At 34.6% G+C, this 16,194-nt stretch overlaps 1 protein-coding gene across 1 annotated transcript in view; it reads right to left on the minus strand.

The window, feature by feature from the left end:
- The window catches only part of NBEA (neurobeachin), a 516,495-nt gene that overhangs the window by 306,437 nt on the left and 193,864 nt on the right, over nucleotides 1-16,194 (minus strand). Inside the window, exons 33-34 of the mRNA XM_009998372.1 lie at nucleotides 10,687-11,125; nucleotides 566-720 (exon numbers count right to left, since the gene is read on the minus strand). Of these exons, the coding sequence (XP_009996674.1) occupies nucleotides 566-720; nucleotides 10,687-11,125 (594 nt within the window). The remainder of the gene's footprint in view (nucleotides 1-565; nucleotides 721-10,686; nucleotides 11,126-16,194) is intronic.

Consider the following 16,194-nt stretch of genomic DNA (forward strand, 5'->3'; position numbering starts at 1 on the left):
TATTACTGTTATAAATAACTAAAAGAAGAAAGCCTGGCTCTCCCTTCTTTAGGTCAAAATAAACAACTACTCATAAGACATGACTACGGTTAAATTAGGTAGATTCTTAATGAAAAACCTTTAAAAATCATAGCATAATTTTAATTGACAAATATTAATTCCCCAAAATATTAACTCTCCACAATCTACAGCATATTTATTAAACAGCTAGTTGTCTGCTTTTGTTGACACCTAAGGAGGGATTAAGTAGTATGTATCATATAAATATCCTCTATGGCAGAGCACTAGAGAAGTTCTAAACTTTGCTTATAAATCAGTATTAAGACTATTTATTCAGTTATTTAAGGCTGGTCAATTTCAATGTGCACTATCAAATATTATAAACATACACCACAAAGAAACACTGGCTCTAATAAAGGCCAAGATTTAATCTTTCCAGGTTTTTATTTTAGAAGTACAAAAACAGTAACAAAAAGATGAATAAAAAACAGAACACGACTAAAAGTAACAAAACAAAAAACAGACAAGAAAAAATGAGGGTCACAAAAATATTTAAGGACAATACCTGTTGTATTAATCATACTTTTTGGTGTAGCTCCTGTTGCAGCAAATATATTAGGTGTACTACCCGGTGGCAGTCCACTCCCAGCTGTGGCAGCTCCAACTGTAGTAACAGCCAGACTACCTGGAGGGGGTTTCTTTACTGGTACAACCACACTCCTGTGCAAAAAAGAAATGGCAGATTACTAAAACTGCACAGTGGAGTTAGTAGGAGTTTTTGTTTAGAATAGGACTTTGCTGTGTTATAATGCTTCTGTATTATAACATGAGTGACACATAATAATGTCAATTTTCTATTTTTTTCTGAAATAGCTTAAGACTATGTTAACAGAGCCTAAAACCACACTCTTATCCTTAGTCTGCAGCTTCGTTTGATTCTGAGGAACTTAATTTGTCTTTCAGTGCCCTACCACTTCATTGATATGTTGTGAATATCACTGTCACCTGTGTTCTAGATTTGCAAAGAAAGTGTTAAAAATGATGCCAGCACTCTAGCAGTCTATACAAACATGCAGTCTTAATGAGTGTGTTAATTTGTTGATCTTACTGAATCAAAGATCACAATATTTTTGCCAGTCATCTGAACATTTGAACACAGTAGTTGACTATTGCACAGCTCAGCAGGCACATCCTGGTCTTGCAAATACAGTTGACTACCAAACATAATTTTGCAATCAGACTTCTGGAAAACTTTCATACTCATTTTTCTCAACAGCACATGATGTAAACTGAACACCTAAAATGCAACACCGTAGATACTTGCTCTCACAAGTTTGAAATCATGTTAATTTAAAAATACAGTTTAAACAGCAGTTTTGAGAATTTCAAGCTTTTAAGAAGAAAATAAAGCTTTCATACAAAAAATCTGACACAAAATCATATATATATATATACAACATTGCATTCAAACACGTTCTCATCTAATCTTAAACCACTTTTTTTTTTTTTTTTTTTTCAAATCTCAAACCTAAAAGACTTGCTGTATGTGTTAAAAGGGAAGAAGGAAAATATCCATTAATGTTTTTTCAACACTGGACAGCTTTCAGTGCAGGTAAGTATATTTACATTTTTTCATTTAATATTTCATTTTTCATTAATATTTTCATTTAGTATTTCAGTAGGAAACCTAAGTGAAAAACAAGCTTGAAAGAGATCATATTTGTAATTTTGAAAACATATTTTCATCATCATATTTTCATCACACCTTTTTTCGTTTAGCAGATAAACTTGTCTTTAAAATTAATCTGTGTGAACAAATAAAAGATCAAGAAAGTGCAACTACTCAGGGTAATAAGGCCTTATTTTGGTCTAAAAGTTCATTCGGTAGTTATTTTATTGTACTTCTATACAAATATAATGTCACATGATGGATCAAATGGGCAGAACAATTTTTTACAGTAATGTAGTTTGTTTATATAAGTCTAAGTCCTCAGTCTCCCTGGATTTTAAGGACTGCAGATGCAGATTATGTTGATGATGCAAGTGTTATTTTTTATCATCTCCTCTTACATGATGGCAGCATATAAAATAATCCACAAGCCATTTTTTTTCTCACTCTCTTTAGAGGGATAACAGTTCCAGTTGATGTCTCTGCATTCTGAGCAAGTTTTACCACTATCCTGATCACACACTATTAGGAAGGCATATTGATGTTTTTCTGCCTCCTTCTGTTTACATTAAGAGAAGATGAGATTGCACAATAGCTATTGGTTAAGATACATGACCCTTAAATAATTGCCTTTGTTTGTAGTTAATAATGTCTTACAATTGTTGCTGATATGAAGTGTTTACATAGCAGCAGCTACATGTTTATAAAGCTGAGTCTACACAGGTTAGTTTAATCTGCTCCGTAACATCAAGAAATTTCCTAAAATTAGCTCCTATCCACACACAAAAATCTCTATCTCAATTAATGAAGAATTAATGGGAATATTTGGGTGCTGAAGCACAAGAAGGAAAAATGCAGGGGGAAAAGCAATCTCTGACTGGCCTATGCTAATGGCACATAGACTATCAAGTAATTGAGATCACAGGTATGTGTGTAGGTTCACAAATTTACCAGACCTTGGAGAAAAAAGGAGTGAAGAGTGATGGCTCAAAGACATGGGAAAGGACAGAGAGACTGTTGGCAGCTCTGTATGCATAAAAAAGCTATATCTGAAACTTGAAAATAGTTGTGAACCTATGAAGCACCCAGAAGATATGAGGAAGACTTGACAGCTTGCATCTCACGTTCTCTATGTCATTGCAGCAGATACTGGACCTAGCATCTGGACACAGGCCTGGAGCTGCCTGACTGCTGGACAGAGTCCTTAGACACACAGCCAACCTAGTGTTTGCAGGCACAAGACAGTATGAGTGACAAAGTGGGCAAGATCTGTTTCGTTTGAGGATTTATTTTAAGCAAAATAATTTTTCCCTTCTATACAGTCAGATATTGGTATTGGCTAAATTGCTGATACAAATGTTACAAAAGTATATCCTACTTTTCTGTGACTTTTCCAAAGAAGATGAAGCTAAACTCAAGGTCTTCCTCCTTATCTTCAGACAGTTCAGTGTTCTTTCAGAGTATCCAGAAGATCACATAACCTTCCATAGCAATGATCACTTATCTCAACTTCACCCCCAGATGTAACAGAATTATAGAATAGGTTGGGTTGGAAGACGCCTTTAAAAGACATCTAGTCCAAACTCCAAATGTACTGGCCTCCTATAAAGACAAAACCTCTTTTTCTTAATAGTGTAGTTTAAGTTAGAAAATCAGCTTCCATAGCAGGAAAGAATAATTTTGACCAGATCCCATAAATACTAATGCTCTACATATATAAATGCTTTTGTAGGTCTGAATCAGGAAATTAAGACAGGTCAGGTGTTATTAAACTACAAATTATCAAGAAACATCAAGAGACCTCTCCACCACAAGAACAGACAAAATCAATGAAGACATTATCATCCCAGACGGAAAGAAAATGCAGCTTTCTGACATGTCATACATGACGACCTTGTCAAAATGTCTCATTCCTACTGATAAAACAAAATACAATGAGTGAATACAGAATGACATCCAGAGGAAGGAGATTGAAAAACTATCTGAATAACAAAATAAATTTGTCAAAACTGTGCAAAACAATCAGAGGAAAAGAAGAACAAGGAAGGTGAAAGAGGATGACTAACCACTCCAGTGAAAAAATCTTCTTTTAACCAATTAAGCCACTCCAGCAGCACATTCAGATACTCCTTTCACGGAAGAACAGAAATCCACAGACTAGAAGGTTATATACACACCCATCATTGCATTTTAGGCTTTGTTTTCTACAACACACTTCCAAAATGTTTTGAAGTGGTTCACATGTTTCTGAAACACATCATCCTTGTCCCAAATGATATGCAATGATTTAGTCAAGAAAAGCTTAGTAGTAATTTGTTGTGGCAGTTGATTTTATTTCTCTGTTCATCAGGTAGTGTACAATTAAAAAATAATTGTAACTACTAATCATTATTTTTTTGCTTGATGAGTGTCCTTTTCCAATAGTAAGTCTAAGCCCGAAGTCATTGGAATTTGCATTATGTTTAAGATGAGTGTTGTTGGTTCAACCTGCACATCACTCATGCATTGCTGGTTTATTAAATAACCTTAGCAAATGGCTACAGGATTCTTCTGGGGTTTAGTAATTTGCATGAAAATAATATCATCAACAAGCTGAACTGTAAAAAGAGAAAAAGGAAAATTTAAAAAATACTTTCTCAAATTAACTTTCATTAAAAATTTAGCTACACACAAATCAGGTTACACAGCACTATATTTTCTCCCTCTTTCTCTGTGATTCACATTCTGTACTTCTCAATCTAAAAATCTAAGGGCCTTCCAATCTAATCACTCTGGTTAATCAAGAGGTCAGAGATAAGCCTCCAATACTGGATGTCTTGGGCTACCTATCTGAGCAGCAGCAATTAATTTAGAATCACTTTACACCCTTCTAGGATATGTGAAACCTCTTAAGGCTGAATCAATATTCTTGTTCCTCCCTTCCTCCCCCACAGTAGTAGAAAGCAAACAGTTTCAAGAAGTGCTCTTGTAAATGCATTACAGACTTCAGGCAGATACTTCAGAATGCTGTCAAACAGCAGTCTCTGCCATATATTTTAGAACAAAGCCCAGTAGAAAATCAGGGAAATATGTCTGCTACATTACATTTTACCTTGTTCCCACAGTTAGATTAATTTAATCTCTGAAAAAAAAAAGCTTAGTATTTCTTCTCTGGAAGTTATTCATATTCTCCATACCTGTGTACATATCCAGCTCTTAATAAGACAAGTGTATCACTGATTACTCATTGTTCTTTCTGATTTCAGCCCCAGATTGTGATTTGAGTTTGGAAGAAGTGATCATTAGTATGTACTAACAACACACGTTGAGTCCTACTTTAGACAGCATTCAGTTACACTGACTGCATTAAGATAGGATTTGTCTGGAATCAAGGAGGAAACTCAGAGCCAACAGTCATAGACTAGAAAAATTGATAAGGAATATGAGGTATACTGAAGAGATAAGGAAGGCTGACAGAAGTATATAATCTTTGAGATTTATCCAAATAAAACCTTGGTGCTGACTGTCCAGTACTTACAAATTCCTTCAATCATTTTATACCATACATTCATCAAAACCACACCACACAGTTGGGTACAGTCAGCAAACTTGCTAAGGATATACTCAATCTCACCATCCATGTCTCCTACTAAGATGTTAACCAGCACTGGTCCCAGTACTGACCCCCGAGGGACACCACTCATCCCCTGCCTCCATTTGGACATTGAGCCATTGACCACAATTCTCTGGGTGTGGCCATCCAGCCAAACTCTTATCCACCGAGTGGTCCATCTGTCAAATCCATGTCTTGTCAGTTTGGAGACCAGGATGTCATGTGGGACAGTGTCAACAACCTTGCACAAATACAGGTAGATGACATCAGTTGCTCTGCCACCATCCACCATCTCTGTAGCCTTGTCGTAGAAGGCCACTGAATTGGTCAGGTATGATTTGACCTTAGTGAAGCCATGTTGGCTGGCACCTTTAATTGTCTCTTCTTGATTCTTGGGAAAGCTGCTTATGTTTTCTCCTATTATTTTTCTTTATGAACTTTAAAAAGCAATCTTTTCTGTTGGGAGAAGACTAAAACATCTTCATATATAACTCTTTACGTTTTCAGGAAAATAACATCTAGTATTTGGTTATATAATCTAATGACTAACAGGAATGTAATATCCTAAATAAGCTATTTTATTTAAATAACTGTGTAGAACAGTGCATATCAACGACTTCCCAAAGATGGACAATAATAAAACAAATATTTAACCTCTCAACTTGAGCCTTCACTGCATCTCTCACAGTTCAGTGTTCAGTTCTCACAGTAAAAAGCATAGACACTCTGAGAAGTCCTTCTAAATACAGCCTACATACACAAAATACAGATTTTTATCTAAACATACTTTTTGAAGACCTTCTTTCTCCATACTAACTGGCAGGACATATATCAGCCCTGACTGGATTTCACAAATTGTTCATCTTTTCTAGCATATAAATTCCTTTAAAACTGGCCTCAAGGACCAAAGGAGAAGGTCCTTTTCATATATATAAAAAAAACACTTGTTAAGAGTTCATTGAGCATTTAAACTATGCAAACCCACAGTATTCCAGTTTATGGAGCGATAATGGATTAAAAGGAAATAAGACATTTAGTAGCAGCAAAAATGAAGGGTCTTCTCACTGCAGGAACTCAAGATTTTCTGCTTACGCAAGCATGTTTCCTATTGAACTAATTCTTAAGTACAGAAAATAGATGTAAATCACTTTGAAAAAATAATACATGAGATACAAAACCAGGACCACTCTTTGTTTCAACAATAGCACCCCTCTAAAAAGTATCCACCAAAAAAAGGGTAGAAATTAACAAATGTAGGCTTCATAATGCAGTGCTGGGTAGAATCACAAATAAATTTATACGTGTTAATGGTCTAGGCTGTGTCTAGTGGGACAAACGCAAATTGACAAAAAAACAGAAACAAGAAATGCCCAAACCCTAAAAATCAGTAACAGGGACTAACTTTTGTCAGACAAGGATGAGAAAGCAAGAAGGAATTATTGGTGAGTTAGGCTCCATTACTTGCAAATCTAGGTGAAATAACCCTTTGTGTTTGTCACCCTGGATGCCATTTCCAAGGAATTCAGTCTGACGATAAAAGACATGTCATAACTCTGAGGATCCAGGCTCCAGTGTCCCAGAAATCTGTTTATATAGCTCGTAATGTAATTACAGCTACCTAAAGACAGATGAGGCAGAAGGCAGCGATATATTGAAAACTAATTGAAAAATGCAGTTGTCCAGAAGCACTTGTGGGGAAGAGGTCTCTGAAAAGCTGCTCAAAGCTTCAGAGTTTGAAGTGAAATTTTTGATGTTGTCACTCTCAATCTATTGAAGAGCTGACAGACAATCAAACCCGTCTGGCTGGCTGGCAGCTCATTTTGCTGGCAGGTGGCAAACAATTAGACACACCAATTTGTGCCTCCTGATGACATTAAAGCATGAAACTAAGTTGTATGCAGGGCCTAGTGATTTGTGTGAAAGCATTTCAAAAATAATACTCTTTGCCGTGGCAACTCATTTCAGACTGCCACCTCCCATTACGGCTTTGAGCGGTGAAGACGACAGACTTGAGTTACGTGCGGTGCGAGGCCGCTTCTGTTCAATCCGTCATCAGCGCCCCCCGAGACCCCAATCCCCTCCTTTCATCAATATCACCTCATCATTTACATTCGATAGTACTTGAACTGCTGCATACATTAACTACACACAAGCTCAATTTGATGAAACATGTTGGACACATTTTCGGCTTTTATATTTCATTTATAACTGCACAACTTCTATGGAAGAATATACTGCAGCCTTATGAACACTCGTATGTGCACATCAACAATGTAGATCTAAAAGAACATGCAGAGCAAAACACATCACATTCAATGATAAAATAGAATTCTTAACTTCAATTCTATTTACAGGAGTTTCCTGCATGTAAGATCAGTGGTTAGAATTACAGAAAAATCTTTACAACAGCAAAGACAGTGTTACTTCTATACTAATTACTTATTACCTCAACACTTAACAAGCAAAAATAAAATAAAAAAGACCAGTCTCAAAAGGACTAAGAATATATTTTGATTAAAGTGAAAAATATATTTCTCTGACCTCGATTTGCTTATAAATATAGAATCGCTGTGTATATTTTATAAAAGCTGAAACAAATAAAACCTGACAAAACAATGCACTCCATTGCTCGTTATTCTCCCTAGAGAGAATAAACATGACCCATAGCTACAGTGCTCAGTGAAGTACCAAAAGCTGCATAAACTACAGCAGCAGAAGATCCTACAAAAATACACTCCACAGGCATAGCGTTAACTTTTAAAAATATCCACTGTGTGTTATATAATTGTTGTCTTATATAAACAAACACAATTATATTTCCATGAGCAATAATGGAAAAAGAATCATGCTGTAACTTTTTTTTAGATTTTCAATGATGATTGGGATGCTATAGGCAACACAAAATGTTCATAGACCACCATAAATTAATACTCATATTGTTTTCTCAAGTAATATTTTAATTAATTCTAATATTACTTCAATATACTACTCTAGGCTTTCTCCCCCAACCTTTCTTTCACCCCTCATTAGAAGTTATAAGGTCAGGATCTAAGTCTGCTCCTCTTTTTTAATGTGAAAAGGAAAAGTAATATCCTTTTAGCTGGAGGAAAGAATTTACCACTTTCTGATCTGTGAGGACCTGCTTGAAGCTGCCAGTTTTCCCTTCATAGTTGTTGGGTCTGCCTCACTCACCAAAATCAGCAGGATGATCTACTTAAGATAAACTAAATAACCCAACAAAATTGATGTAAATAGGTTTTATTTTGCCTAAACTTCAACGATTTCCATGTCTGCTGAAGAGGTAAACAATGTCAACAACTATCAGGGTACAAACATTCTACCAAGATGCAAACACAGTTGTACACTTCTTAACAGGAAATCATGGAATTGAAACTTGGTCAGGAGGGTAACAGGATAGGGAAAAAACCCCACAAAATCCTCTAGCTTCTAAGTGAACTCAATAAGTATCAATAATATTTAGACCTAAAGCACTTCTCAAATAATTCCATAATTCTATTAACAACAACTAATGATGTTTGAAATATACAAGCAGCCACATTGTTGCAAGAAGAATCTAATGCAGCTGTTCACACAGGTTCTAACCAACCTACTACAACCCTTTAGAGCTTTTAACACTTCCTTATAAAGCTGTAATTTAGAAATCCAGAATAAAGCTCATCTCTTCAATCATCTTGGTGTTAAGTTCCCTCTAATGATGACAAAGGCATCTCATGAGGTGATCTGCTCCATTTTAATTTAGGTGTCTACTATTTTGTGAATTAACAACAGCTCTCTGAATGAAGCATTTTTCTTAATTGACCATGGTAGAAATGTAATCAAATAGGTTCAATTTAAGTAATCTTTTGGTGGTTACAGTTAGGTGCTTTTACTTCTACACACAGCAGAAATTTCTGTACTGCTTAATGTACAAGAATGCATTCTGGAATATGACGATAATGAAAAATTCTTAACTGTATAGGAAAAAATATTTTTCACTTCAGATTGAAAATGCTCTAAAATCAAAACACACAGATTGAGGAGCCAAAGAATATGCTCTTAATGAAACAGTTGCTAAACGAGCTTTCTCTGGAATGGCATTATGACCTAAAATAGTATTAGAAAGGGACAGACTCACTGCTTCTAAAGCACATTTCACTATTACTGTCTTAGGATCCAATCTTTCTTTGTTACAACAGATACTATCAGGTTGTTTATTGAATTACTTCAGAAAAGCAGCTTCAGTACTAGCATATACATACAGGCAAAAAGGCAACAGTTTTTATTTGGAATTCATACTGAAAATGTGCTTTCTCACTTTTATTCTAAAATTGTTGTGTAACTTCTTGCACTTTACTGTTTATGTTATGCTGAAAAGATTGATTGCATATTGTTTTTCTTAAGACTTTAATCAAGACATTTCTGATATTTTTGCAGGTTTTGTGGAAATGCAGATGGATTTTTCTCATAAATCACAACAGCTGTTTTCTTGTTTAATTTTCTGTTTCTTTTAGAATTCTAATTCTTGTACCTGCATGGTGAACCAATATACTTCTACAACTTTGCTTAAAATTTTGAGACATGTTTTACCATATCTTTAAGTTTTTATTCAATTTTTCTACTTTTAAAAATAGGTTTTTTTATTAAGAAACTTCAGGGGTCTTGTCATTCTGGAAAATGTAACCACATCAACACTCGTAACAGTTAGTTCTTTGCACAGGTTAAGATTCACCCCACAATGAATCAGGTTACCCTTCTTCTAGAAGGATGTTGTCAATTGCACATCTTATCACAACTTCTTTGTTCAGGATAACTAAGACAGACTGGACATGTAAGGAAAAGTATATTCTTTAGAAGCTGGGAAGCTACAGCCTAAGAAGAGAAACAAAGGACTCTGTGGAAATGTTCAGCAGTTTATTTTTAAACACCAACTTCTGAGTGTCATTGCTGTTTAAAGACCTAAAAGGAAACTGGCTTCCATCATGACCATGCAAATAATTTGCCATGGTCAAAGTATTTTAGTACCAGAAAACAGTGCAATGATGGATCCAATTATTATTTAAGCCTTTGAAAGAATATTAGACTGAATTTCTGCACAGTCTGTTCTATATCAGCAAATATTACCCCTGCTTCTCACTAAAATGTTGTTTTAAAGGAAAGAAGATTTTATTGCAAAAATATTACTTTAAAACAGTATTGTTTTTCAAGTACTTTGTGGAATTTTATTCACTGCTGACAGAGAAAAACAAGGTTAATTACTTTTGTCTGTACTATACGGTCTGTTTTGGTGACACAGAAAGGAGAAGTAATGCAGCTGTTTATTAACATCGTCTGGTACAAGCCAATAGAAGAATAACCTTGTTTTAAAAAAAATATCCTTCACACTTCTGAATTACATCAATATAAAATAATGAATCCAGCCATATACCTGTCAAATGAGTGAAACTGCATGGGAAGAATAGCCTGAGCTTCTCTCTTCAGTGCAGGATCTGGGTAAGGGATTGGATCCGGACCACATTCTGCAATTTCAACAGGGGCTGCCACAAGACTTTTCAGTATTTCCTTGACATTGATGCCTTTACTTTGGCTGATACTGGATATTGATGACGCTGGTTTAAGAATTTCACTGGGGCTTTCAGTTAAGCTCTCCTGAGACTTCTTCACTTCTGAAGATAAAGTAGACAACAGCTCGCTCATAGCATCAGGGCCTGTACTGGTCTCCAAGTCTGTCCCATTCAAAATACTGGGCATCTGTTCATCTCCAATTCCAGAATCTGTATGAGGAATAGAGCTTTCCAGCTGAATATCTTCAACTGGTGTTGGTGTTTCTTTATCTTTGATATTTTCTGGAAATACAGTTGGCGTCTCTGCAGTGAAATAGAGATTATAAACAATATTTATAACTTAGTTTGTTTTTTTCCTAAAAACATGATCATAAGGTTTAACAAGGCATATGTATTTAAAAGCCCACAAATCTTGGTAGTTTAAACTTTAAAATCTCATTTTACTTACAAAACATTTTTTTTCAACAGTTGTTTGGCATATATAATAGCTTGGAAAAGGGAGACCAAAGTTGTATTATGCAAGCTCAGTGACACTTAGAAATTACAGCTCACTACTCACACAGCAATCAAATGGCAAAATACTGCCAGCAAAAACAGTGTTAAAAAATTATAACCTAGTGATGGCATATTTTAATGGTTGGTGGGACTACTGGAAGAGGAAAATGCAATCACTTATCCTTCAGGATTGCTAAAAAATTTAGGGGTTTTATTGTTGTCAGCAATTATTAAGCTTGCATTCAAAAGAAAACTGCTAGACCCTTTGTTTGCTTTTTCTTTTGTTTAAAATGTGTATTATACACATTTTTACATATATATAATTACATTTAATACAAATTCATCAATACATGAATGAAAAAAAAAAGTCTTATTGTTGATTTTTTAGACAACTCCCCCTTTCCCACAACATGTAAAATTCTGTAATTCTTTCAGGCAAATGTTAAAAACAATATAAATAGAACTTTATAAAGATGGGCAAGCAAAATCTGTTAGGTTTGGAACATTTTCAGATTGAAACAATCTCTACAACACCTTATAACCGAGAAAAGCTTTTCTTTATGAATTACTGCAGTGAAACAGACACAGCAACTTAATTAAATAAGAATAATTTGCTATGCTTAGTGGAAAGTTAGCCAGAGTTTTGTTAATGTTTTTCTTTTTTTTTTTAACAACAGTGTGGCTATTTTTAATCACCAAAAGCTTGCACTCAAACTGATTTGTTATTTACTTTTAAACTATCTTAATTTCATCGGATCATTTGTCTTGATTATACAGTTTAGCTGGCTTATACATGAAGTAGCAAGTTTTTTTGTTTTTGTTTTTGTTTTTTTTTAATGGTTCAGATATAGCAGTTTAGATATTAAGGAAAATATTTGACAACATAATTAGATGACACTCTGTCCTTCTATTACAAACAAAATGTGCTTCAGCAATGTAACTTTAATAACAATCACAAAACTTACTACCAATTGTTTGATACAGTCAGGTGTAAAACATCTACACATTTACCACATGGGCATAAGTGTGCCTATATGCATGAGCAAATAAAAAATTCTGTATGAGACTATTTATGCGTTGGAACTAATAGTAGAGCAAACCTCTTCATGTGTACAAGTATTAACAAAGAGATAAAGACAGAGAGGCTTTTAAAAATACAAAACAGAATAACCCATTATAAGGAGAATCGTTTTCTTCTTTTAACAGCCATAAATGCTGAAGCCACTTCCTTCTTCTCTTTCTCCTAAGTGCCTTAAACACATCTTATCAAATAGATATGAGCCCTGCTTTGTGAAGCAGGAAGTAGAAACTGGATTTATGAGCTGCATAAAATGCACTTAGCATCTGCCAGGTCAGGAAGTAAAAAAATCCGTATCTACTTAGCACTGCCTTTATTTGGTACAGAAGGACATCTGATCCACAGAATGATCCTAATGATTTTTTCTGCTTGTTTGTGTCTTTAAACTTCATCCATACAAAGACAACACTTCTCAACTGAAGGGAAAAGTAGGACTGGATTGGCCGTCAAGCAGATTGTTGCCCTTGTAATGTATGGTAAGTAAAAGAGCATAAGGCTCCATTATTATGTAAATAAAAAGAGGACACTGAGAAAAGAAGATGGTCTACTTCATGGTAAAGTTAGAGTACATCTAACCTCGATTTTCATCAAGGTTAACAATGCTGAACACATAGCTAAAGACAGGAAAGCTACTGGAAATGTGACTGTGGAAATGTAAATACCCTAAAAAAAAACAACAAAGAAAGATTTTAATGCATTAGCATCATGGGAATGAACTGACTCTGAGCCAGTTTGGAAAGAGTCTATGAAATTACTGGACTGGTAGTAAGTATGACTGCCAAACAGGTAAGAGGACATAGCAACATGTGACTGGAAAAAAACACACATGGTTTCTCTTTTTAAGAGAGGGGAAAAAAATTATCCAGATAACTAGAAGCTTCAACAGTAAGCAAGACTTTAGGATTTATTTTGGAATAAAGAATAGTGATGGAATAGAATGAGATAGATTACAAAATAGCTTTGCTAAAAGAGCTTTTAAAATACTTATTTCTCAAAGAAAGTAAGGGTGAATGTAATAAAATTAAGTAAAGCTGAATTGTTACAATGGATAATTTAGTCAGGAGAACCTGGAAATTAATAGAAGGTGGGAAAAGAAACTGTCTAGGAAGGAGACACCGAAGAGTTTCAAAAGAGTAAGTATCAGAGTGAGGAAAACTACTATGGGAGTTATCTCATTTAAAACTTTAATTTCTGCTGAAATTTGCTAATGACAGTTACAAGGTACAACTGATACACAGAAGGATAATTATAACTGGAATTCATCAACTGGAAACAACTGAAGGGAAGGACCTGGATACATCAATCATTGATAATAACTATATTCCGTTACCAATACAACACTGCCATGGAAAAGAAAAATGTGGTTCCAAACTTTTCAGAATAGCTCCAGCAACAATTAAGCATTAATGGATCAGAGAAGGCTTTGCTAGAGTTCATTATGGAATCCTCTGTACAGTGTTACATTTGAGGAAGACAGAAGTGATTTTGTGGAGATCGAATGTTGCAGAAAAGAGTTTGTCTGATACAGTCTGGCCCTACTAATACTGAAAGGGTATACGACAGCGATTTTACATATATTTTCATGATGTAAACTCCAGAAAAAAAAGATTTAAGCTAAATGGAAAAGTTGGCATGAGAAAAACTGAGTGCAAACTCACAAGGAATACATTCAGATTGAGAAGTGACAGCCATCACTATGGAATCAAGGTTCTGTAAATAGCCCTCCAATTAGAGTAGCAAGTTAAAAAATCAGAACTAATTTCAAGACTCTCTAAATAGGACTGTACTTAATTAATCTGTGGGGGCCTTGTAATCCTTTGTTACCAAATGAGAATAAAATGCCTAGAGTATTCCCAATCAATGGATACAGAATTGATACATGATATACTATACAATACATAAAACTAATTCAAATTATTTGGGAAAAATATCAAGAGAATTTATTCTATATACTGGTAAGTGTATGGATACTTCATTCCCACAGAAACCGGATTTGTATTTTTACTTTTCTTATTGTGTCTCTCATATTTATGTGAATACAGTGCATCAGCTCAGTCTGATTTATCAACATGAATAATAATCTCAAAAACTACCTAAATACAATGCTTTAACTCTCATTTTTAAAACATAAAGCAATCTAAATGGATAAGGGTTTAAAGGGTCCAATTCACTTTTTGTATACCAAAGAAAAATAAATTTAGAACACATAAAACTGATTAATAATTGCCTCCCAAATAAATATACTATTATATGTATTAATATGTCTGAAAATACATATTTTCAGATGTAGGTCTGAAGAGACCTTATGGATCAGCATTCTTATTAGTACTATTTTAAGTAAATTATAAACTCCTGAGCATAGGTCACAAAACTCAACCAATTCTAGTTATAACACTGCATACCCATGAGATTTATTCTGTGTTCATTTATATGGTATCATAGCACTACTGTAGCCTTCAAAATTTAGGATTAAAGAATCAGTACTGGACACTGATTAATAAAGTTATTTATTAAAAATCTTGAACTGGTACTGCATATGCTTTTATGAAAATTCAAAATACTTACATCAATTTAGCACAATGATAAACATGAACAGAAGCAAAAATGTAACTGATTGCATCTGTCTGTGTTAACATTGTGACAGTAAGCCTGTAAATTTTCAGCAAACCTCATCAGTTTTCTGCAGCACAAGGCCATGGCAGTAGACAAAGCAGAACCATTACTAGATCTAGCGATCTTAACCCTGTCAAAAGAGGCAGTTGGAAGCCAGATGCCTCCTTCTTACTGTTTTTCATTGTAACTAATGAGTTCATCTGCTACATTATGGGAAAAATATGGGCGTAAGTTAACTAAATGACATACTGCATATCTAGTGACCTCATCGGTCACACTCCTTCCCTAAAATACCATGTTGGCTTGTGATTTATGAAGTGTCTTGTAATTGTTTTAACCTACTGAGTTACCTAAATAGTTCTAGCAATACTTCCCAATGCCTAAAAATACACGAAAGCCCCATGTTTAATACCTAAATGGTGAGTCATTTCAAATCTGTGGTAAATACATACATTTTTGCCATAAAAAAAAATAAAAAAATAAAAAAAAAATACTCTGCTTTTAATATTTGTTTACCATAAAAAAATTGAAAAAATGTGTGTATATTCCTACAGTCTTTTTTCTTACTAGATAAAAATCAGCTGAAAATTTTCAAGAGTATGCAAGTATGAAAATTCCTAGTTTTAACAGCTTACAATATAGTAGAACATCTATTTCAAAGTTACACTATCCAAAATCACTCTCAAATATCTGCTGCAAACAATATGGCAACATTTGGTAATGGAAGGTTTGGAGCAACCTTGATATAGGAGTTGCTGCATAATAGGAGTTGCTGCATAATAGGAGTTGCAGAATAGCCTTATTAGCTGCCTTTTATAGACCCCTTTGTAGTATTTTACAAACTTTCAGGAACAGTACACTGCAAGCAGAAAATGCTTCAGTCCAACTAGGTAGTGACATTATAGCTTTCTCTGTAGGTGGTGGAGTCAATTAATCAATTCCTAAGCTCTAAGATGTAAAGGAGAGAAAATAAAATCTTTAGTTCTTCACAGCAACATCAATCTACTAGTTTTCATATATAAGAAGCAGCACAATTAAACTGAGATGAGAAACTGAGTATGGGGAAAGATTCAAAGAGTAATTAGGGTCGGATTCAAAAGCATGTTGAAAAGAGTAACCAAGAATGGAGCCACAATGGCAATTTATGCTGTGTCCTACCACTTCTGTCTGTCTAACAGAGCACAGC

Source organism: Chaetura pelagica, unplaced genomic scaffold, assembly GCF_000747805.2.
Source record: "Chaetura pelagica isolate M959 unplaced genomic scaffold, ChaPel_1.0 scaffold105, whole genome shotgun sequence".
NCBI classification, from domain to species: domain Eukaryota; kingdom Metazoa; phylum Chordata; class Aves; order Apodiformes; family Apodidae; genus Chaetura; species Chaetura pelagica.